General features: G+C 46.2%; 1 protein-coding gene across 4 annotated transcripts in view; it reads left to right on the top strand.

Annotated features, from left to right (window-relative positions):
• The first annotated feature begins 462 nt into the window (after positions 1–462).
• The window catches only part of HOMER2 (homer scaffold protein 2), a 54,866-nt gene continuing 36,128 nt past the window's right edge, over positions 463–19,200 (top strand). For all 4 annotated transcript variants that reach the window (XM_058811444.1, XM_058811441.1, XM_058811443.1 and 1 more), the window contains exon 1: positions 463–703. In XM_058811444.1, the coding sequence (XP_058667427.1) occupies positions 612–703 (92 nt within the window). In that variant the 5' untranslated portion in view covers positions 463–611. The remainder of the gene's footprint in view (positions 704–19,200) is intronic.

Here is a 19,200-nt window from a genome sequence, read left to right as displayed (position 1 = left end):
GGCCCGGTGAACGCGGGTTCGGACCGCGGGGAGGGCGTCAGGGGCAAAAAATCGCCCGCTCGCGTTTCACCGGGCATCCCCGGCGTGGCATCGCCTCCGGTGGGAAGCGCATCCCGGGACCCGCGCTCGGGGCGCGCCGCGGAGCCGGGGCTGGCGGGGGGATCCCGGTGCGGGACAGCCGGTGCGGGACAGCCGCTCCCGGGGTGGGCACATCCCTTTCGCCGCTGAGGCTGCCCGGCCGCGGGCGGGGCCGCGTGGGGACACCCCACAACTTCACGCGAAGTTTTCTCGCTGCCTCGTCCCCATCCGGCGAGGGCACCGTGAGGACGAGATCCCGCAGCCCCGCTCCTCGCGGCGCCGCCAGCGGGGCACATCCCGCCCACCGGCGGGGAGCGGAGGGGCCCGGGGCGCGCCCGCCGCCCCGCCCCGGCCGCCGCCCCCGCGCTGCCGCCTGGCAGGGCGGCGGGAGCCGCGGGAGCTGCTCGGTGCCGCCGCCGCCCGGGAGGGAGGTTATGTAAGGGGGGAGGGAGGCGGCGGGAGGAGGAGCAGGACGGCTCTCGCCGCCGTGCAGCCGCCGTGCAGCCGCAGCCAGCCGGGCCCGGGGCGGCCGCATGTGCGAAGTGGGGACGCGGCCGCCGCTGGCCGCCGAGCGCGGGGAGCCGCCCGGGGGAGCCGCCGCCGCCGAGAGGTGCCGAGACATGGGGTGAGTGCGCCGGGCCCGGCCCGCGGGGGCTCCGCGTCCCGGCCCCGCGTGGGCGCCGCCTCCCGCCCCGGCCCCGCCGCAGGTGCGGAGCGGAGCGGGGAGAGCGCGGCCGCCCCGGGAGCGCTGCCCTGAACGGCAGCGTTGATAACGTAATTAATCATTTGATAGCGTAATTAATCATTGCCGCCCGCTCGGGAGCCGCCGGCGGAGCGGGCACGCCGCGGGGGCAGAGCACCGGCGGCGAAATCCCCGCTGGAAGGAGCGGGAGCAGCTCGGCATGCGGCGGAGCGGGGCCGGGGCCGGTCCGTGCCCGGTCAGCCGCGGGATGTGCCGCGAGTTCATTGTCAGGTCTTTCACTCGCTGCTTCTGCTCGAGCTCTGGCTGCTGGAGGCACACGGTAAACTTGCCTGGATTGTGCCAGGTGGTCCCTAATTTGTGTAAATTTTTTTCCCTTTTAAATTTTTTTTTTAACATGCCAGAAGTCTCTGACCACGTGTGGTGGCCTCTTGGAGAATTCAGTTTGGTCTTTCCAAAAATTAGTCCTGCATTTTTGCCATCCTCTAACTTATATGAGGGGACGAAAACCAAATGCTGGCATTTGGGCAATTTGTGAACTGAATATCAGAGAAGGGAGGTTAAGGTTGTGCCTTTGGCTTGAGCTATATATAGGTTTGAGATCCTCTCGACCAGAATGTCTTGGGGGATTCCAAACCCACACATTTAATTTACTTTATTTTTATCCTATTATGTTCTCTTACACCTTTTCCTTGCCTCTCCTCACCACCATGTGGCAAGGAATCGTTCTCCAGTTTCTGAGCTTCCTCTGCTGCTTTCAAATGTCCAAATTTCCACTATGGAATTGTTAATTGTTGTCGAATTGTGGTACAATTTGAGGCTGTATAGTTAAATAATGAATTAAAATGACATGCACGTGTCCAAATTTGATACCCAGGAGTACTGAATAGAAGTACAGGGGCAGAGGGAGAAATAGGATCTAAGTGAGTATCTCCCCACGTTTCTCTTCAGGATTACAGGGGCTCATCTGCTTCCTAATTATGCAAAGTTTCACTGGAAGATAAAAGAGAAACTGTCCTTGGGGTTGGAGAAAGAAGTATTGAAACCTGTTTGGAGCAGCACTGCCCCACAGAGTCCAGGATGATCAGAAACATCCATCCATGGAAACTTGCCTCTGTCACTCTGCCTGGGTGCCTCTAAAGGCAGATATTTTAGTTGCTGTCATTTTTAACAGCTTCCATGCTGGTAGATCAGTTTAGCTGTGGCTTGGAGAGATGAGTGGAAGGTCACAGTGCTCTCCACCCCTTCTGTCAGCCAGGTGGAGTTGTGGGCTCGGTGTGGTCCTGCTCAGGCTGAGAAGGACTTTGGCTGCAGAGGCTGCTGAGAGCTCTGGCTGTGCTCCTGTCTGTGCTGCTGCATGCAGTGTCAGAACGTGCAGGCTTGCACAGGGAGCAGGCACGTTCGCTAGCCCAGCTCAGCCCCCTGATTTAATGTGTGTCTCAGTCTCTTCAGCCTTACCCTGGTGTGAGATCAGGCTCCCAGTGTCATTCACTCCCCGGGTTCCAGCGTGGGTTGTGCCTGCTCTTGCACTCTCTGTACAGAGTTCAGACAAGGTGTTTGGTGAATATGCATTTTCCCAGTGTCTCACATAATTATCTTGCCATTCACCTTTCTGATCCAGAGAGCTTGGAGGCACATTTGTGATAGCATTACAGCAGCTGTGATAGCATTACTGAGCACACATGGCACAGGAGCAGCCTCCCAGTTTTCTTCCGGTTCCATCTGTGCTGCAAATCCCTCACCTCTGCATGCTCCAGCTTGTCCTTCTGTACTCATGGGCACCTCTGTGCTCAAGCAGGATGTGGTCAGAACACAGAGCTCAGTCATTCTTACTTGGATGAATATATTTTGGCCCAGGCATTTGAGTGGGATTTGCTTCCTGGGCACATTTTGGTGTCACATATGGGGAATGTACTCATAGAAATTGTGGCAATGACTTGATTCTTAGCTCTTAAAATATTTTTTCTTTTACTTTCCTTTTTTTCTTTTTCCTGGGGGTGACCATTGCTAATGATTCATTTAAATGCTGCCTATGGATTTGGCAGTGACTGATCGTGCTATGAAACCTGATACAGCTACTTGAGCTTAGCAAAGCAAAGCTATTTAAATTGCTTATTAGCTGTGAGCTGAGCTATTTAAACTGTTGGTTTAGTTCAACTCACTAGGCAGCAAGGTAGTGTCAAGTTTTACAATTTACATGTTTTTAAAAAAACCTAATGCCTGTAATACAAGGGACATGAAAACAACCTTGTAAAAAAGTCACCAGAAAAAAAAATCTGCTCCAGTGTCCATAAAAGTCAATGTGAAAGTTGCTGCTGACTGAAAACCACTGTATTTTGGTCAAGCCACTGTTAAGAATCTCACTGGACAAATGTCTACTTTGAAGGGAATGGATCTTTTCCCAAATCACTTCTTTCTTCTACCCAGCATATCTGCTCACTGCTGTTACCTCAATCCTCTCAAAGTTTAAACTTCAGCTATTTGAAAACCACAATGTAACACATTTCCAGCTGTAGAAATCTGTGTCTGAAAATACCTCCTTCTTTGTCTCTTGCTGTCGCAAGCCAAGGACTGACACAATCAAGGAAGTGTCTCTGATGTTAGTGGGCTGCACCTACTCATCTGATAGCTGTGGTCTGGCTCACCATGACCTCAGTTTCAGCAGCCCAAGTTAAATTTACAGTTATAAGGATGCTTGTGGTTTTGGTATTAGCTGATTTTAAAAGGTGTTGGATAGCTGTTTCATCTGTGCCTAAATTCTTTTATTATTTTCATTTCTTTACTATCTTTGTATTTCCTTATCTATCCATAACAAATAATTTCTGTTATGAGGTGTATGACAAGTATCCAGTTTGGATTCGACCTGTAAATCTCTTCACTGCTGAAGCTGATATTTATATTATCCGTTGGATTAAAACTCAACTGATTTAAATGCCCTCTAGCATTAAAATTGTGTTTTAGTTCTCTTTTATAAATCATATCAAAATGACAACTAGGTCTTTGAGTGTTAGAAATAATTGCAGAAAGCTGTCCAACTGTAGAAGTGTGTGTGATACAGGTTAATGATGAACTAGCTCACAGCACACCTTTCTTTTGATGACATGAGATGTCTTCTCTTTGCTGCTTCCTCTGGGGCTGGTGGGGTAATTTAGTCCCCTGCAGCTGGGATCCATCCATAACTCTCCAGGTGAGCTTTGAGCCAAGCCCCAGGAAGTTTGGAAAAGGCAGGTTTCCAAGCCTGGGTCAGGCAATGAAGGACCCTCATCTTAAGGAGCTTGGTCTCTTGAACAAAACTCTGTTCCCCCTGTGATACATTCACAGAAAGGTGCGTGGGGCTGTATTGCTGAGGGCAGCCATACATGATGTTTTTATTATGCTCTGACATCTAAGAGCTCAGGGAAGGCTGCCTTGCTCTCCTCTCTCCTGCTGCCAGCAGTGCCAACGTCCATCGGCCAACACGTGGCTGTATTTGGGGAGTAAAAGGCAAAACCTGATGTGAGGGCAAGGAGTGAAGGAGATAAACAAAGGAGAACATGTGATGAGGCTCGTGTTACAGGAAGGCAGTAATTTTGGAGGGTGTTCACTTTCTGGTACCAGCAGCACTTTAGAAACCATGGTGATAAGCTGAGCCTGAGAAGCTCGGTGGCAGGGATGGTGTTGTTGCAGAGGAAATTCACCTTGGCTTTCCTCCAGCTCCCGCTGAAATCCACTGGAGCCTCTCACCAGCTCCCTCCAAAGTTTGTCCAGGCCATCTGTCTGCCAGGGCAGGGGCAGGCAGGGAATGGCACCTGGCTGTCCCTGCAGTCCCTCGAAGCAGGGCTGGGACAAGAATGTGCCTGAACACAGCTGAGTTGGTACTCTGAGCTCAGGGACTCTTCTCTTGAGATTTCAAGGTCAGCAGCTTAAGTTTGGTTCCCAGCATAGCTCAGGGGGGCAGATTATATCCAGCTGGTGGTGGTTTTGGTGTTCAGGGAAAGGGACTGAGATCTGATAGGTGCTGAGGCTGCTCATCTCATTTCAAGTTTTTGAAGCTTGATTCTTCACAGCCTTGGTTCCTGACATGGCTATTTCCATTGTGTAGGGTAGATATAAATGGATGTTACTCTGACTTGGAGGATTCTGTGTCTGTGTACAAATACAGGTGTCTGTACAAGAATCTGTGGAAAAGTCAGGTCCAGAGAACTTTGTGTTCTGGAGCAGTATTTGGGTTCACTGAAATGATGAGGAAACTCCACTGACCTCAGCAGAGTGTAGTCCCTTATGTTAAACTCATTTATGCAAGGTTAGAGAGGCAGGGAGCTTGGTGGGGTGGGTGGAAGAGAAAAGAAAGGACCAAACAGCTGGGGCCTCATAGTGATTTGTGGCTGTTTTGAGTTTTGGTGTGGCTGGATTCAGGTGAGTGAACAAACCTGTAACAGTTTTTTGTCCAAGTGACTTCACCTCTCACAACCATGTGAGGGTTCACAGCACTGCAGACACATACATGAAACTGAATTTATGAAGTCTGCTACAGATGAATTCACTAAATTATGAGGAGAAATCTGCCAGTACCACAACTAGTTTGAATGTTCTGCTGCAAATTTCCCAGGCATTTGTTCATGTAGAAAGAGTGGACAGAAGGAAAACTTGATACCAAGAGTCATGAGTTACATTGCTTTCAGCTGCTAACCTAATTAATTACCACTGTTACTTTAATTATCACTTGAGAAAAATCTTATAAATAAAATATTCTCCACAAAGCTGGGATGTCCCTCAAGCCCTTCTTTCTATTTGAAAAGAGAATGGTGAGTAGGTCTCCTGATAACAAAGGCATCATCTAAATTCTTTTTAAATGGAAACATTCTTTTTAAATGTTAAAAAGAATTATTTGATGTTCAGTTCCTTTAAACTGAAACTTTTTAAACTGATCCAGGATGTGATCAAGTGTTTCAAACTGTTCAAGCATATTCCCAGCATGAACCAGGCAGAGGACAGTGAGTTTGCTGAGAACACAAGAGCAAGGGCATCAGCCTGGTTTTGCATCTAGGTTTTCTGCAGTGCTGTGTATTCGTTTTATTCATTCATTTGGCTCTGTTATTGCAGTGCCTAAGATAAATAGCCTCACCCATGAACGTACACTGAGGGACTTAGGTGTAAGCATTTTCAATCAGCTGTTGGTTTTCCTGTTGACTCTGCGATAGGGTGTGTGCAGAGTGGGAAATCCTCATTCCTCAAGGTTGCTACATGGTCAAATCTGTGTCTGCTTTCACCTTGAATGCTCTCCATCGCCTTCTGCACTCTGTGCACTGCAAAGACAGTGTGTCACTTGTTTATCCTGCGATTTGGTCATGGCTCTTTAGGATGTAAATGTGCTCAGAGGAACATTTCAGCTGTTTCTCTGATAACTGTACACCGTAAATAGCTGATGATCCTGTTCTTAAACCTCAGAATGTGACGAGGGCATTGCCTTCAAAGGAAGACAGGAAGTGTTTAAGCTTGAGCATTAAAGAAGCCCTTTGGATGGCAAGAGCAGTTAGGCAGGAATACACAATTAGTACCTGGGAAGGTTGCTGCCACAGCCACGCAGCACCCAGCGCAGGTTGGGCACGGTGTGAGTAGGGCTTGTGTAATACACACTCATGCAAAATGTACAAGATGAGATGGGATGATGCAGTTGATCTTTGATTGTATTTTTGGTGACACATGCTGGCTGCTCTGTGCCTGTTTGTGAGGGATGTGCCTGTGCTGCGGGCTCGGTGCTGAGCTCATGTGTGACACCAGAGCTGCTGCTCACTCCTCATTGACGTGGCAGCTCTTGGACCCTCTGCATCACTGGCAATTGCTTCCTGATGGTAATTTTGCCACCGGGGTCAGGATGAAAATGAAGATAATATTTTTAAAGAATGGATGCTCGAGGCATTTCAGGATTTGTTTAGAAGAGAGGGATGTTGCTGGCTGACATCAGCAGGCGGGACAGGCTGCCTAATGACTCACAGGGGAGCAGGAGCCTCTGCTGTGTAGGTGTGCTGCATTTGTGGGCTTCAGTGTGAGGGCTAGCAAGAGCTCTAGCTGCAAAACAACAGGGCTTTGTCATGGAGCAAGAGTGTGCAGATTTGAGACAGGGGAATGAGGAAAGGAGGGTGATGGAGGTGTGAGCAGATAGCGCTGCTTGCTGTGCAGACCTGCTCCCTTCAGAGGCACCACGTCCTCCTTTCCTGCCTCCTCCATGCACTGATCTGATTTTATTTGTTTGACGTGGCTTATCAAAATGCAAGATTGTAAGAATTCCTGAAGGGACAAACTGTTTCCTTTCCATCTGGAAGTTTCGCTGCAGCCTACAGGATTTAGAAACTCAACCCTTCTGCGAGTCAGAAAGAAGATTTCTGTAGAAGTTGCACTTTTCTGCCTGTGCATCAAGAGGCCTGGGAGAGCCCTCCAGAGCTGCCAGTGCTGTTCCCCATTAGCATTTTCATTATAATAATAATAATAATCCTGCAACTGCATTCTTATCAGGCAATGTTTAGTACCTCAGTGCAGGAAGACAGCAAAGGCCTCTGTGGAATACATTAAAAAATGCGTAGCCAGCTTGTAAAATATTTTTTTCCTAAAGCTGCTTCTGCTTGTACTGAGGCTCCTTCCTTGTGGAACTGTGAAATGGTGCTCTATGACTGCTTACTGAATAAATACTTGTTGTTTGCTTAATGCTTTGCAGCAGATTCTCCTCAGATATGGAACCGCTATATTTCTTGGGGGTAAAAAAATACAGAATGTTAATCTTGCTTGGCTCTGAAGGGAAATCTTAATTTTATTTGTGGAGGTACGAGCATTTTATTTTTAGTATTTAATTACTTATTGTTTCATCCCTGGAAAAAGGGCAGTGTAGCCAGAGCTGGGCAGTACTCAAAGCTTTTCCTTTTGAAAGGTACTGTACTTCAAGGTGCAGTCTCCCATCATATTAATTGAGTTGCAATGACTGACTCAAGTTCTCTGCTGTTGGGAGTTGCTCTGTAATCTGGAACAGCAACACTTTATTGTTGCCTTTGTTTCACTCCCTGGTTTTATCAGGCTTTTGTACTGCAGCTTCCCACTATGAATCTGTGGCACCCATCTGAAATGTCTCTCTGTAGTTGTTTGTGGGAACATACATTGTTTTGTGATATTGAAAATGTTTAATAAGAGCATTTGATAAAAGAGGGAGAAGTTCTTTGAGATGAGAAGTGTAGAATGTCCCCAGCCAGCACTCAGGGCTGCTTGGAGGATGCGTGGGACATGTGGGGAGAGTCTGGCACCTTTTTATCAGTTATTTCACAGACGGGGGTGTCTAAAGATGAGCTCTGTTCTGGTGGGTAGCTCAGACACTGGTTCAGAAATGGCAGCAGTGCAGTTGTCCCTGTGCCACCCAACCACCCCAGCTCCTACAAATCACATAGATGAGTTTGCATGAATTACAGATTTAAAACTTGTTCCATGCCTCCAAGAGGCAGATTTGGCTTGCAGAGCTGATGACAATTGCCCTTGGAGGATCCCACGTTTTGGGATGGAGCAGTTTCTGGCATGCAGGATGATGTGATGCCAGTCCTGGAGGTGATGTCGTCAGTCCCCATTAGCTTAACTTTCCCCCAGAGTGTCCCTTTGGATTATTCTTCCACCATGTAGCATGTCCTGATGTGGAAGTGGCATTTCATAAATGAGAGCCACAAGGTGGTCAGTTTAATCTCCTTCCACCTTCATACAAAGGAGGAGGTCTATCCACTTCACCCACTCCCTTGAACACTAACACAGTATATCTGCAGTTCCCTTTTTTCCCCTTCTTTTTTCTTTCCTCTCTTAATATTACTTGAGCTGAGTCTGTATCTCGTGTGGTCTGTACATAGGATGCACCTAAGCCCTTCCAGGTAAAGTCCTTACTTCTTACACCCTCATGTGGTCCAAACCCCCAATAAAAAACCCCAAAGCTGAAATACTCCTCCCTAACTTGTCAGGAGGTTTCTGCCCAGCCGGGACAGAAAGTGGGCAGTGCTCAGGGGCACAGTGTACAGCAAGGGCACAACTCCTGCCCTTGGGTGCACAAGGAGGAGATAAAAATATCTTTGTACACAGTCCATGTTAAATTCAGTGATTGTCATAATAATCCCCCCTCCTCCAGCTGTGATAGGGACAAATTTATTCTTTTATGAAACAATGAAGGAGGTTTAGTTGCCTAAAACTTTACAGCACACAGGTGAATGAGAACTCTCTCTTTTCATGATTATTTTATGTTTGACAGCTGTTTGTCACTTTCATGGTCCATTACAGGAGATAGATAACCTTCTGTTGCCTGTTGTTTATAGAGGTGTTCCTCATAAACTTGTATTTAGTGTCTTCTAAAAATGTTCATTCATAAAACCCCATCTAATTTGGTTTATGGTCCTTTTAAAGAAGAGCAGAAATTGGCTTGACTGAGAACAGGGATCTGTCACTTCACTACACCCACCCAAATTCAAGGGGATGGAGCTGAAAGCTGGAGTCTGTAATCTCAGTTACAATGAAACACAATAGCTGTGAACAAGGACCAGATCCCACGCTCCAGGGAGGGAATTGTTGCTTTAGGAGTTATTTGGAATGGATGGGAAGCTGCTCATCTCCCAGGCAGATCCAGAAGTGTGTCTGTGCCCATGTTTCCCTGGGGAACTTTTCTTTCCCCTCTGTGCCTCTTTCACCTTCCCGTGTGCTTTGGAGCAGGAAAATTGGTATTTGTGCGCAATGAGAAATTCCCCTTTGTCTTTTGAGAGCTCCAAAGGACAAATAATGTTTTTAAAGTTTCCATGTGATCCTCCAAGACTTTCCCCAGACAGAAGGTTCTGAACATGTGTTTTCTGAGACCTTCAAAACTGCACATTATGGGAGATGCATCAGCTTTCAAGGACATGGCAGTGTGCAGCCGGGCTCTCCTAGCAATCCCTCTCGCCCTGCTTTTCCTCCCCAGACTTTTCTGCAGGGCTGTGGTTTTGCAGAGAGCTGCAGGCACAGCTTCCCTCATCAGCTGGACCCAGGCCTGGGGTAAAAACTCTCCTGTGGCTGTGGTTACCTGCTTTTCCCTCCACAGGGAAGGTCTGCTCTGAATTTTTCAGCTGCAGAGTAATAATCCTGCATGTGTATTGTTCAGATCTTTGGGAGAACTTTTCTCCATTGAGTTAGAAATTAGCATTTCAAATTCTATGGGAGAGAAGTTGCCAAAGTTTTTTATATTTTAAGCTTAGAGTTTGGAAAGGAATCAAAATATCTAATCCACTTTGCATTCCCTGCTTGGTCTTTCCTCCCTGCCTTATGAATTGGCATCCTTGTCCTTTGGAGGGAGAGCAATATCGTGCAACTCTGTACAGCTTCTCTTGTGAAATACCAAAGTAATATTGCTGCGATCCCCAGCACCCTTCCCAATAGCTGTTAAATTAGCACAAGTGACACAAGGTTGTACTGGAAAGGGTTTATGCTCATCAGCTGCTTTGCAGGATGACCTCTGAATTATTGGCCAGAAGATAAAACAGGCACACAACTGCTGGGAGCAGTTTGGGATAGTCCAGTGCTGTTATTCCACTAAAGAACAGCTGATTTCTGTGAGTTACACAGGTGGTCCAGACTTTGCACCTTGGAGTAAAGTTACTTTTCCCCTCTTTTTCTTTTTCCATCTCCTTTTTGGCACACCTCCTTGCCCTGTGCTGAGGCTGGAGCTGCTGCCTGGGGGGACAGCCTGGCTGGAGCCCAGGGTGGCAGCAGCTCCAGAGCCAGGTCAGTGCTGGCAGGGAGGCACATGGAAAAACACAGGGCTGCTCTGTGTTGTCCAGGGGGAAATGGGCAACTGAAACATTCTTTTGCTGCCTTCAGGGGTAGTAAAGCTTCCGTAAAAAAACCTGTGTTTAGCGAGACCTGTGAGAGAGGCCTTAAAAATGAAGTCGGTTTAATACTTCGGGTGCTAAAGTGTGAATGTGTGAAAAGCATAGTAAGAATTTCTCACCAGTTGGCACCTTGTCCTCAGTGGGTGAGCAAGTACTTGATCCATTCTGCATACCAACACCAGGCATTAATTTTAGATCACAGGCACTGTGAAGAGTGCAGTTTCCAGCTCTTGACTTGCTGTATTTTACTTATGGCAAATAGGAAAACTGATACGTGAACTTTTTTTACCCCCAGCAAGGGAGGTGGCTGTTTCCACTAGCAAGGACTTTCCTATCATCAAAGTGCATGCAAAACAAATTACTGCAGAACACAAAACATTATTTTGAATCCTATTTTAAAACAAACAAATGTTCAGAATTTTGTTCTGGAAGCAAAGCAAAAAATCATTTAACTCATGTGATACGGGTTTAGTATTCTAGCATAAACATCTGTGGAGAATTTGAGCTGATTTTGCTCGGATTTGTTTGGTATAAATTAGCAGTAACTCAGAGCAGGAGAGAATCAGGTCTCCTGTGTGTATTCTCCCATTGTTCTGAAGGGTGGATCCATAACTCATAAAAGGGATGTGTAGCAGCCTGGTGTGTTCCATGGACAGCTGGAACATGCTGAGCCACTGAGGCAGCACTGCAGAACTTTGCTATGGAAAATGGTTGGCAGTGAGCAGGGTGAGCCTCTGGTCACTGCTCAGCTGCTTTGGTTTGTTTCACAGCATTGCTGGGGCCTGGTTCTGTCCCCTCCTGGTTGATTTCTCTTTTGGGAGTACACATGGGGGTAGCAAAATGCATTTAGTGCATATATAATCACAGAATGGTTTGGGTTGGAAGGTGCTTTAAAGGTCATCTGGTTCTAACCTTCCCATCTATCCTTCCACTGGACAAGGTTGCTCAAAGCCCCATCCAGCCTGGCCTTGGACACTTGCAGGGATGGGGCAGCCACGGCCTCTCTGAGCAGCCCATGTCAGTGCCCCACCACCCTCACAGGGAAGGATTTCTCCCTATTCAATCTAAACTTGTCCTCTTTCTGTTTAAAGCCATTCCCCCTTGTTCTTTCACTACACGTCCTTGTAAAGAATCCTTCTCCAGCTCTTTTGCATCCCTTTAGGTACTGAAAGGCTGAAAACTGAACTCTTCCAACCTGTCTCCAGATGAGAGGTGCTCCATCCGTCTCATCATCTGTGTGTGTCCTCCTCTGGGCTCACTCCAACAGCTTCACATCCTTCTTACACTGGGGATCCAGACCTGGATGCCATAGTCCAGGTGGGAGCAGGGAGAGGGGCAGAATCACCTCCCTTGACCTGTTTTTGGGATGACCCAGAGCATGGTTGGCTTTTTGGGCTGCAGGTGCCCATTGCTGAGTCAGTCCTGCCCCAGGGATCCTGTGATCAGCGTTTGGGCAGTCCTCCACTGGATTCTCAGGGGGCAGGGCTGGCTATATGGCTGCCTTTAAAAGTGGGACAATAACTTCAGAATCTCTTCAGCCAGAGGGAAGAGAAGGAATGAGAAGTACCAGGAAAAGGAAGAGTGCATGTCTCAGTGCTGGCAGAGAGTGGCACTGATCAGGGGCCGTGCAGAGCAGCAGAAATGAGCACCCTGTGCTCCCAGAGCCCTGGGCCAGCACACAGCCAGCTCCATCAATATCCCCGGGGGCCCTGGGAGGGAGCCCAGCCCCAGCCTGCCCGCCCTGCCGGCCCTTTGTTTGTATCCACGTTCACAGAAAAATTATTTTAGATCATCTCATCATTTTAAACATTTGGTAAGTGTTAATATACTTTCAGCTCAGTGGAAATAATCACCATATGGCTGTAAGATTTGCCATCTGTCCAGAGACGCTGGAATACAATTAGTCCATGTAGTCCATTTATCAATCTATAAGTGACAATATTCACAGTCCTGGCAACTTGGGCTGCTGACAGAATCAGCACTTGCATGGGCCTACCTGTCTGCCCTTATTACATCAATATATAAATGAGATGGAAAAAATCCCATCATTCAGCTGTGTCCTTCACCCTTGACAGAAAGGAAAAAAGTCTATATTAGTGTAAATGAGACTGAGGAAATGGTATGCCTTAATTTTTGTAGCACTAATTGGATTTTTTAATGTCTAGTAGACCTTAATTTCATAAGGCAAAGCCAGATTTAAGTGCAGTCTTTTAATCAAAAAATACCAGCTGGACAGAGTATATCACAGGCAAAAAAAAAAAATATTATGTCCTCTCCTGTTCTATTAATTTCTGAGGCACAAAAAGCTGAATTCTACAAACATGAGAAAAGTCATCATTAGCATCATGCAGGTAAGAATTAATTTCCAGGGTTTCTTGTTTGACTTCAGAAAAAGAGAGTTTTTCAGCACAGTGAATATATTTTTTTAAAAGGTCAAGGCCTTTTGGTTTTAAAACTATTAATGATCTGACATTTAAAGAGTTCTGACTTTTGACTGCTCTTGCCAATCTCTCCCCTGGCCTATGTCCTAGCCTGGCCCCTCAGGACTGTCACCTCCTTAAAACCAGGGTTAAATTTGGAATAGCTAATGCATATCGAGAAAATAATTTGAATGTTTTATTTGGTTTTGCATATTACCCAAACTCATCTTGCATAATAAGTTTATAAAAGGCATGTGTGCTATGTTTTGTTTATTCTACAAATTTTCAGCCAGCCCACACTAATTTTTGAGACTCTGCTGACAGGAAAATACAATTTTTTTTGTCGTATTTGCTTTTTAACTGTAGTTGTGGGACCTGCATAGCATGAAAAATGCTGATACTTGAAATTAAATCCTTTCATACCTCACATTTTGTATAACCTTTGCATAACCTACAAGGTTGGAGGCATTGACATGCAGAAATCAGAAGTGCCAGGGAACAGGTCTGTAGGGATCAGAAATAGGTGGCTGTTGGGGTTCAGGAAGGTCTGGGGTAAGTTCCCCCAATATTACCTGCAAATAAATTTTGCAAATATATATTTGCAAATATATTGCACCTTGCAGTGCAAGCAGGTTTCAGGGATTTAGTTTTGTGGGATTTGTGGCAAGGGAAGTGGTTTTTTTTTGCTTTGTACATACTGTGTTGCACATGAATAACCTGATGGTTGAGTTTTTCAGGTTAGTAGTTCTCTCTGAAACTCAGGAGATTGCCAGAGGATCCTCACTTTTGCACTAGGGCTGCTGACAGCTTTTTTATACCAACAAATAATGTACATATCTGAGATCTGTACTGTAAATCTGACAGCTACAGATGGTGTTATATTTTTAAAGATCAAAGTGAATAATGTTAGCTTCTAAATGTTTGAAATTTCCTTTGTATTTTTAACTTGCAGCAGAAGAAATGTGTCATTCTGTTCCCTTATTGGCTGCTGGGAAATCCACAGTGCCAGGAGCTGTGTCCCCCAGTTGCTGAGAGAGCCTGTGTGCAAGCAGCAACCAAACACTCTGCCTGATGATTCTGTTGGTCTATTAAAATCACCAGAAAATGGGAATCTGCTTCTTTTCAGGTTGTCTGATGTGAGCTGCACTGAGTGGGGACTGAGGCTGGCTCTGGCTGTGCCTCTTTGTGCCCAGCGCCTTGCTCTGGGGTCCCTGTGGGCACAGGGGCTGTGCTTGCGCTGGAACCTCTCTTTCCTGTTTTTAATGCACTGGCTTTGGTGCTCTTGGCCACATTTGGTGATTTTTTTGTCTTTTGCATGATCTGCTCTAGAAGGAGGCTGGTGAGATCAAACCCATTTAAACGTGGCAGTGCTGGAATTGCTCTCAGCACAGGCAAGCCCATACCTGCGCTGAGTACCCAGTGTGGGCATTGCTTTGCATCCTTCTAATCTCTCACTGAGCAAATTGCTTAGCCTTTAATTGCTCTTAATTTTTACATCCTTAAGTTCCATTAAGGCCGTGCAGCCTTGCATTAAGCCATCTGTTGGCACCTTTTCCTTGCAGTGAGGGTGTTGCCAGCCCAGGGCACAGCCCTGTCCTGCCCCTGCTGCTGGCACGTGGTGGTGGCCACCAGGGCAAGCAGGGCCCTATCATTCACTTCTGACCTTACAGCTGGTGGAATTCCTTATTTGATCCTTCAGGCAGCAGATCAAAAAGAGTTATACAACTTGTTCTTTAAACTGAACTGATTGGCTTTTTTTTTTTTCCTCCCCTAGTGTAAGTGGAAGAAAAGCCTCGGGGGAGAGCATTTGAATAGGGCATGGGAAAGCATATCAATAATTACATGCATGGATTAGTGCACAAAAGCACTCCCCTCCAAGGATTTGCTTAGTGCTGTGCTGTTTGAAATAATGGAGTGTTTAATCATATTATTTTGCAATACTGAGGCTTTGATTAAGCCACTGATTGAAATCAGCTTTTCAGATTGCTTTGTGTGGAGATATCCTCATCAGCCATGCAAATTCCTATAGCATGGGAGGGGAAAAAAGTCACAAAGATGCTGCCCTGGTGGTGTCAGTGGGTTTTACATGCACACATATGGTCTCACTCCAGTCTTCTGTTTGTAGGTGTGGTGTGTTTTGATCATATATCCTCTGACATTTGCTCTCTTCATTTTGTAAATACACATGAAGTAGCCCATACAACCTCAAAGCACCCTGAGCCCTCTGCCATGCAGAAGACCAAAGAATTAAAAATTGTAAAAAAGATTCCACTACTGCATTGAAGGAATTTTCTGCTTGTTTATAAAGGCAAAATAAATTCCTTCCCAAGGCCAGCTGCTTGGGGCAGACCTTGGTGCATGCAGGCATGCCCTGATCCAGAGCTGGCATCTGGGCCATCCCCTTGTGCCCCTGGGCTGTGCCAGGGTGGAAGCTGCAGGGGAGGGAGGGAATGTGCTCCAGAGACCTGCTCTCTCCACTCCAGGTTTGCACCTGCAATTTACAATGGCATTTCTCCCTGAAATATTACAATGCCAGCATTGTGCTGCAGAGGAGACTGTGCTGAAAGCATTAACTCCAGTGGAGCTGGGGTGAATGCAGAGGATGTAATTTTTAACCAATCCAGAGCAATGGGATGGCTTTGGGGACTGTTCATGTGCTGATCCAGCTTCATTTGTCACGAGGGTGGGAGAGGTGCTGACTGTACACAGTACAAGTGTTTTTTCCTGTTTTCAGAGTTTGAACTCACACCTTTGCAAAAGGGAGGGTGGTAACATTACTGAGGTGCAGATTTATGGATCCCCTTTAAATGTCTTCTCAGAAAAAAGACTCTGAAATGGTCAATTACACCACCAGTTTTGTACACACGTGCCTCAACTTGTTTTTTTCCAATAAGTAACCTTACCTATGGAGGCTTAGTTCAGAGTCCTCTCAGTTCCTGTCACTTGTGTATGAGTGTTTATTCACAGTGTCTTGAAAGGTTAATAGACCTCTAGAGATGATCCCAAAATAAAGTGTGAGCTTCCTCAGTGCCCAAGATAAGCCTTTTAATTTGGATATTGGCTTGCTAAAGGCACAGTGGTGTTGTGAGACCTCACAGATGTTACAATGATTTTCATACTGAGAGCTTTTTTCCTGAAGATTTGTTCTTTTTGGATTTACTGAGCTGCAAATCAAAAATGAGCTTAATTGATGTCTGTGCTTTTAACAGACAATTCTTTAGCTAGCTACTTTTATTCTAATTTTTTTTGTCTAAGTAACTGGAACTATTATGTTCCCTAAAAATGCAAGAAGCACTTTTGCTAATTATATTCTGTTGAAATAATAATGCCTGTAAATGAAAAGAGCTAAAAAGATGGATTTTTTTTGCACAAATTTCATATATTTCTGCAGGTGAGTTGATACCAAATTTAATATCAAGTGGGCACCAGAGAATCATGACTGGGTATTTGAACGAGTTGCATGACCTTGCTCTTGATTAACACTGCTGCCAGATTCAGCACTTCAGCCACATTATGAGGAGCTTGGTCTGCTCGTGAAATAAGAATTTCAAGACTGAAAAGAAGAACTTTGAGTAATTTTTATTTTTAAAACAGCTGTTTGTTTCTCGTTCTGTCTCTTTTAGAGGCAGTGTAATTTTTGTCCCAGCAGCCAGGGTTTTCCAGAAGTCATTCCCTGTGCCTTCCACCACTTTGGGAGGGAATTCCACCTGGGAGCACAGGACTTGACTGGCAAGTACTGACAATGGCACTTTCAGAGGTGCCTGCATGATTTTAGGGTTTTTTTTAATAAAGAGAATAAAGAGCAGCAAAGCCTGGGTGCAATTGCCCACTTCTAGCCCAGCCCATCGCTCTAGGCCAGTTCTCCCACCCTCCTTTACAACTGATAGTAAATCCTCCCTCTCTCTCAGCTCTTTACTGCTCAGGGTTATGTCTCCATCCTTACAAGTCATTTTTGCTGTGGGAATGAGTGTGAGGAGGAGGAGGAGGAAGGATTGTTTGCACTGCAGGAGCAATGGGAGCTGCACCCATCCCACCTTCCTGCACAGTGAGGAGGAGCAGCTGTCAATGCTCTCAGAGCTTCTCTCTGCTCTGCACAGATATTATTCTTTTTTGTTGAGTGGTGAATATTCAGCTGTTGATTCAGCCTTTTGAATTCACATAGCCAAAAGCTGCCCTGGGTAGATGTGGTATAAAAATGCCCTGCAATGGCAGTGAGAGCAGAGCTGCAGAGAGGAAGGGAGGTGATGGATTCTATTTCCAGGCTTGCTGGTGGCTCTGTTATCCTGGAATGCCATCTCGCTCTCCAAGGCTGTTTCCTCAGGTGTAAAATGGAGCCATTACCCACCTGCTCTCCTCATGCTGGGTTTTGCACCCTTGCAGGTTGCAGCAGGCTCTGATTGCTGTGCTGTGCCCTGGCAGGCAGCCCCAGAGCCTGCCCGTGGCAGCTGATGGGGTCTGAGTGACCTGGATTCATTGGCATATGGCATTTGGGAAGGGAATGAGCTGCCTGCTCTCCTCGTGCCAGTCTGCTGCTGCCACATCCCAAAATGGCTCAGATTTAGTGTCTGTCTCTCCCCAGCCCTGTGTGCTGCCCGTGCTGAGTGAGACCAGGCCATGAGCTGGTGCTGGCCCAGCCATGAGCTGGCACTGATGGGTGTGGAGATGCCAGGAGCTCAGCACTGGGCTGAGACAGCTGAATTTGCTGGGTTTGTAGCACAGGGGGATGCTTGTCTTGACTGGAGTGTGTGCAGGAGGTGTGAGGTCAGAAGAGGTCCTTTATCTTCATCCTTGGTCATCATTGAGAAACTCATTTGTGTGGTTCTCTTTTTTTTTTCTGCAAATATTTGATCCAAGATGGCACAAGTGTTGAATGCACAGAGGTAACAGGTTGGAGGGAATGAACCCTAATTTTGGCTTGGAGCAAAGATTAATATTGTGTATAAACTGCAGCCACTGTGCTAATTGCTGTGTGTGACACCATGAACTGCAACTTCTCCCCACAGCAGCTCTGTCATCATCCCAGGTCTGCCTTTACTTCAGTTTTAGGGAGAGGGGTTGGTTGTTTTTCCAAGTTTGAGATGTGTGTGTATACACAAGTGAGAAGAGTTAATACATAAACTATTTTCACAGGTAATTTTTAGGCATTGTAATGGGCCTGGACTTTCATCAAGATGAGTATTTCAAATAGGAGAAAAATCTCCATCCATGATCTGAATAAATACAAATGGCACTGCAAACTACAATATATGTACATAGAGGATTAATTCTTTTCAGTACAGGCAGTAGTAGCAATGTTCAATCTAAATAACTTGGCACCAATTTTATCATGTTGTGTTTAGCAATACAGATTTTTGTTTCATGACCAGTGATGAGGGATATATCACAAAGTAGGATTTTGCATTTGCTTCTACTCTTTTCTCTTGAGAGATCCTCATTATCTAATACTTGTTACAGCAAATCACTGCAGATCTGCTGGCACTGTCAGGTATGATAAACTCAACGTGTGCATGATGCTGGGCTGCAGCAGGAAGCACCACATTCCAAAATCTCTGTAGGCATCTGCATCCTCCACCAAATGGCAGATATATGAAGATATGTGCTTTTAAAAAATATTTTTATTTCAATTGAGCAGTTAATGCAAAGTTGTCTACAGTTAGTGTGGAGAGAGCACAAATAATCCTGGGCTGTAAACTAGAAATCCTTATCCCAGAGATGTTAAGTGATCTGCTAGTCAAAGTTTTAAAAATGTGTAATTAATGGTTTTGCCTCTGGTGGAGTACCAGAGCTCCTGTCACAAACATACTTGATGTTCCAGATCCTACAAAGATTATTTTGTCCCAGTTTCTTCATGGCCAGTGCATCCCCCTGATGTGCACTGGGCACTTAGTGCATTTGAACGTGTCTGGGTGCTGATCCCACAGGAGTTTTATTTGTTTTATTTACTAGCAGGAAGGATTGCTGTAGCACAGAAGTGTTCAGTGATCAGTGCCTGGTCTGGTCCCAGCATCCCTGGCTGTCCCAGGTGCCACCAGCTGGAGCTGGCTGTGTCACAGCTCCCTCGGCCACCAGCATCCCACAGCCCAGAGGATGCTGGCTGCCACCAGCAGGGACTCTTTACAGCTGAAGTGATTTAAATCACTGGTTGTGCTCA

The sequence above is a fragment of the Ammospiza caudacuta genome, chromosome 10, assembly GCF_027887145.1.
Source record: "Ammospiza caudacuta isolate bAmmCau1 chromosome 10, bAmmCau1.pri, whole genome shotgun sequence".
Classification (NCBI taxonomy): Eukaryota; Metazoa; Chordata; class Aves; order Passeriformes; family Passerellidae; genus Ammospiza; species Ammospiza caudacuta.
Note: the sequence above shows the minus strand (reverse complement) of the source record. Positions and strands in the feature narration are given on the sequence as shown.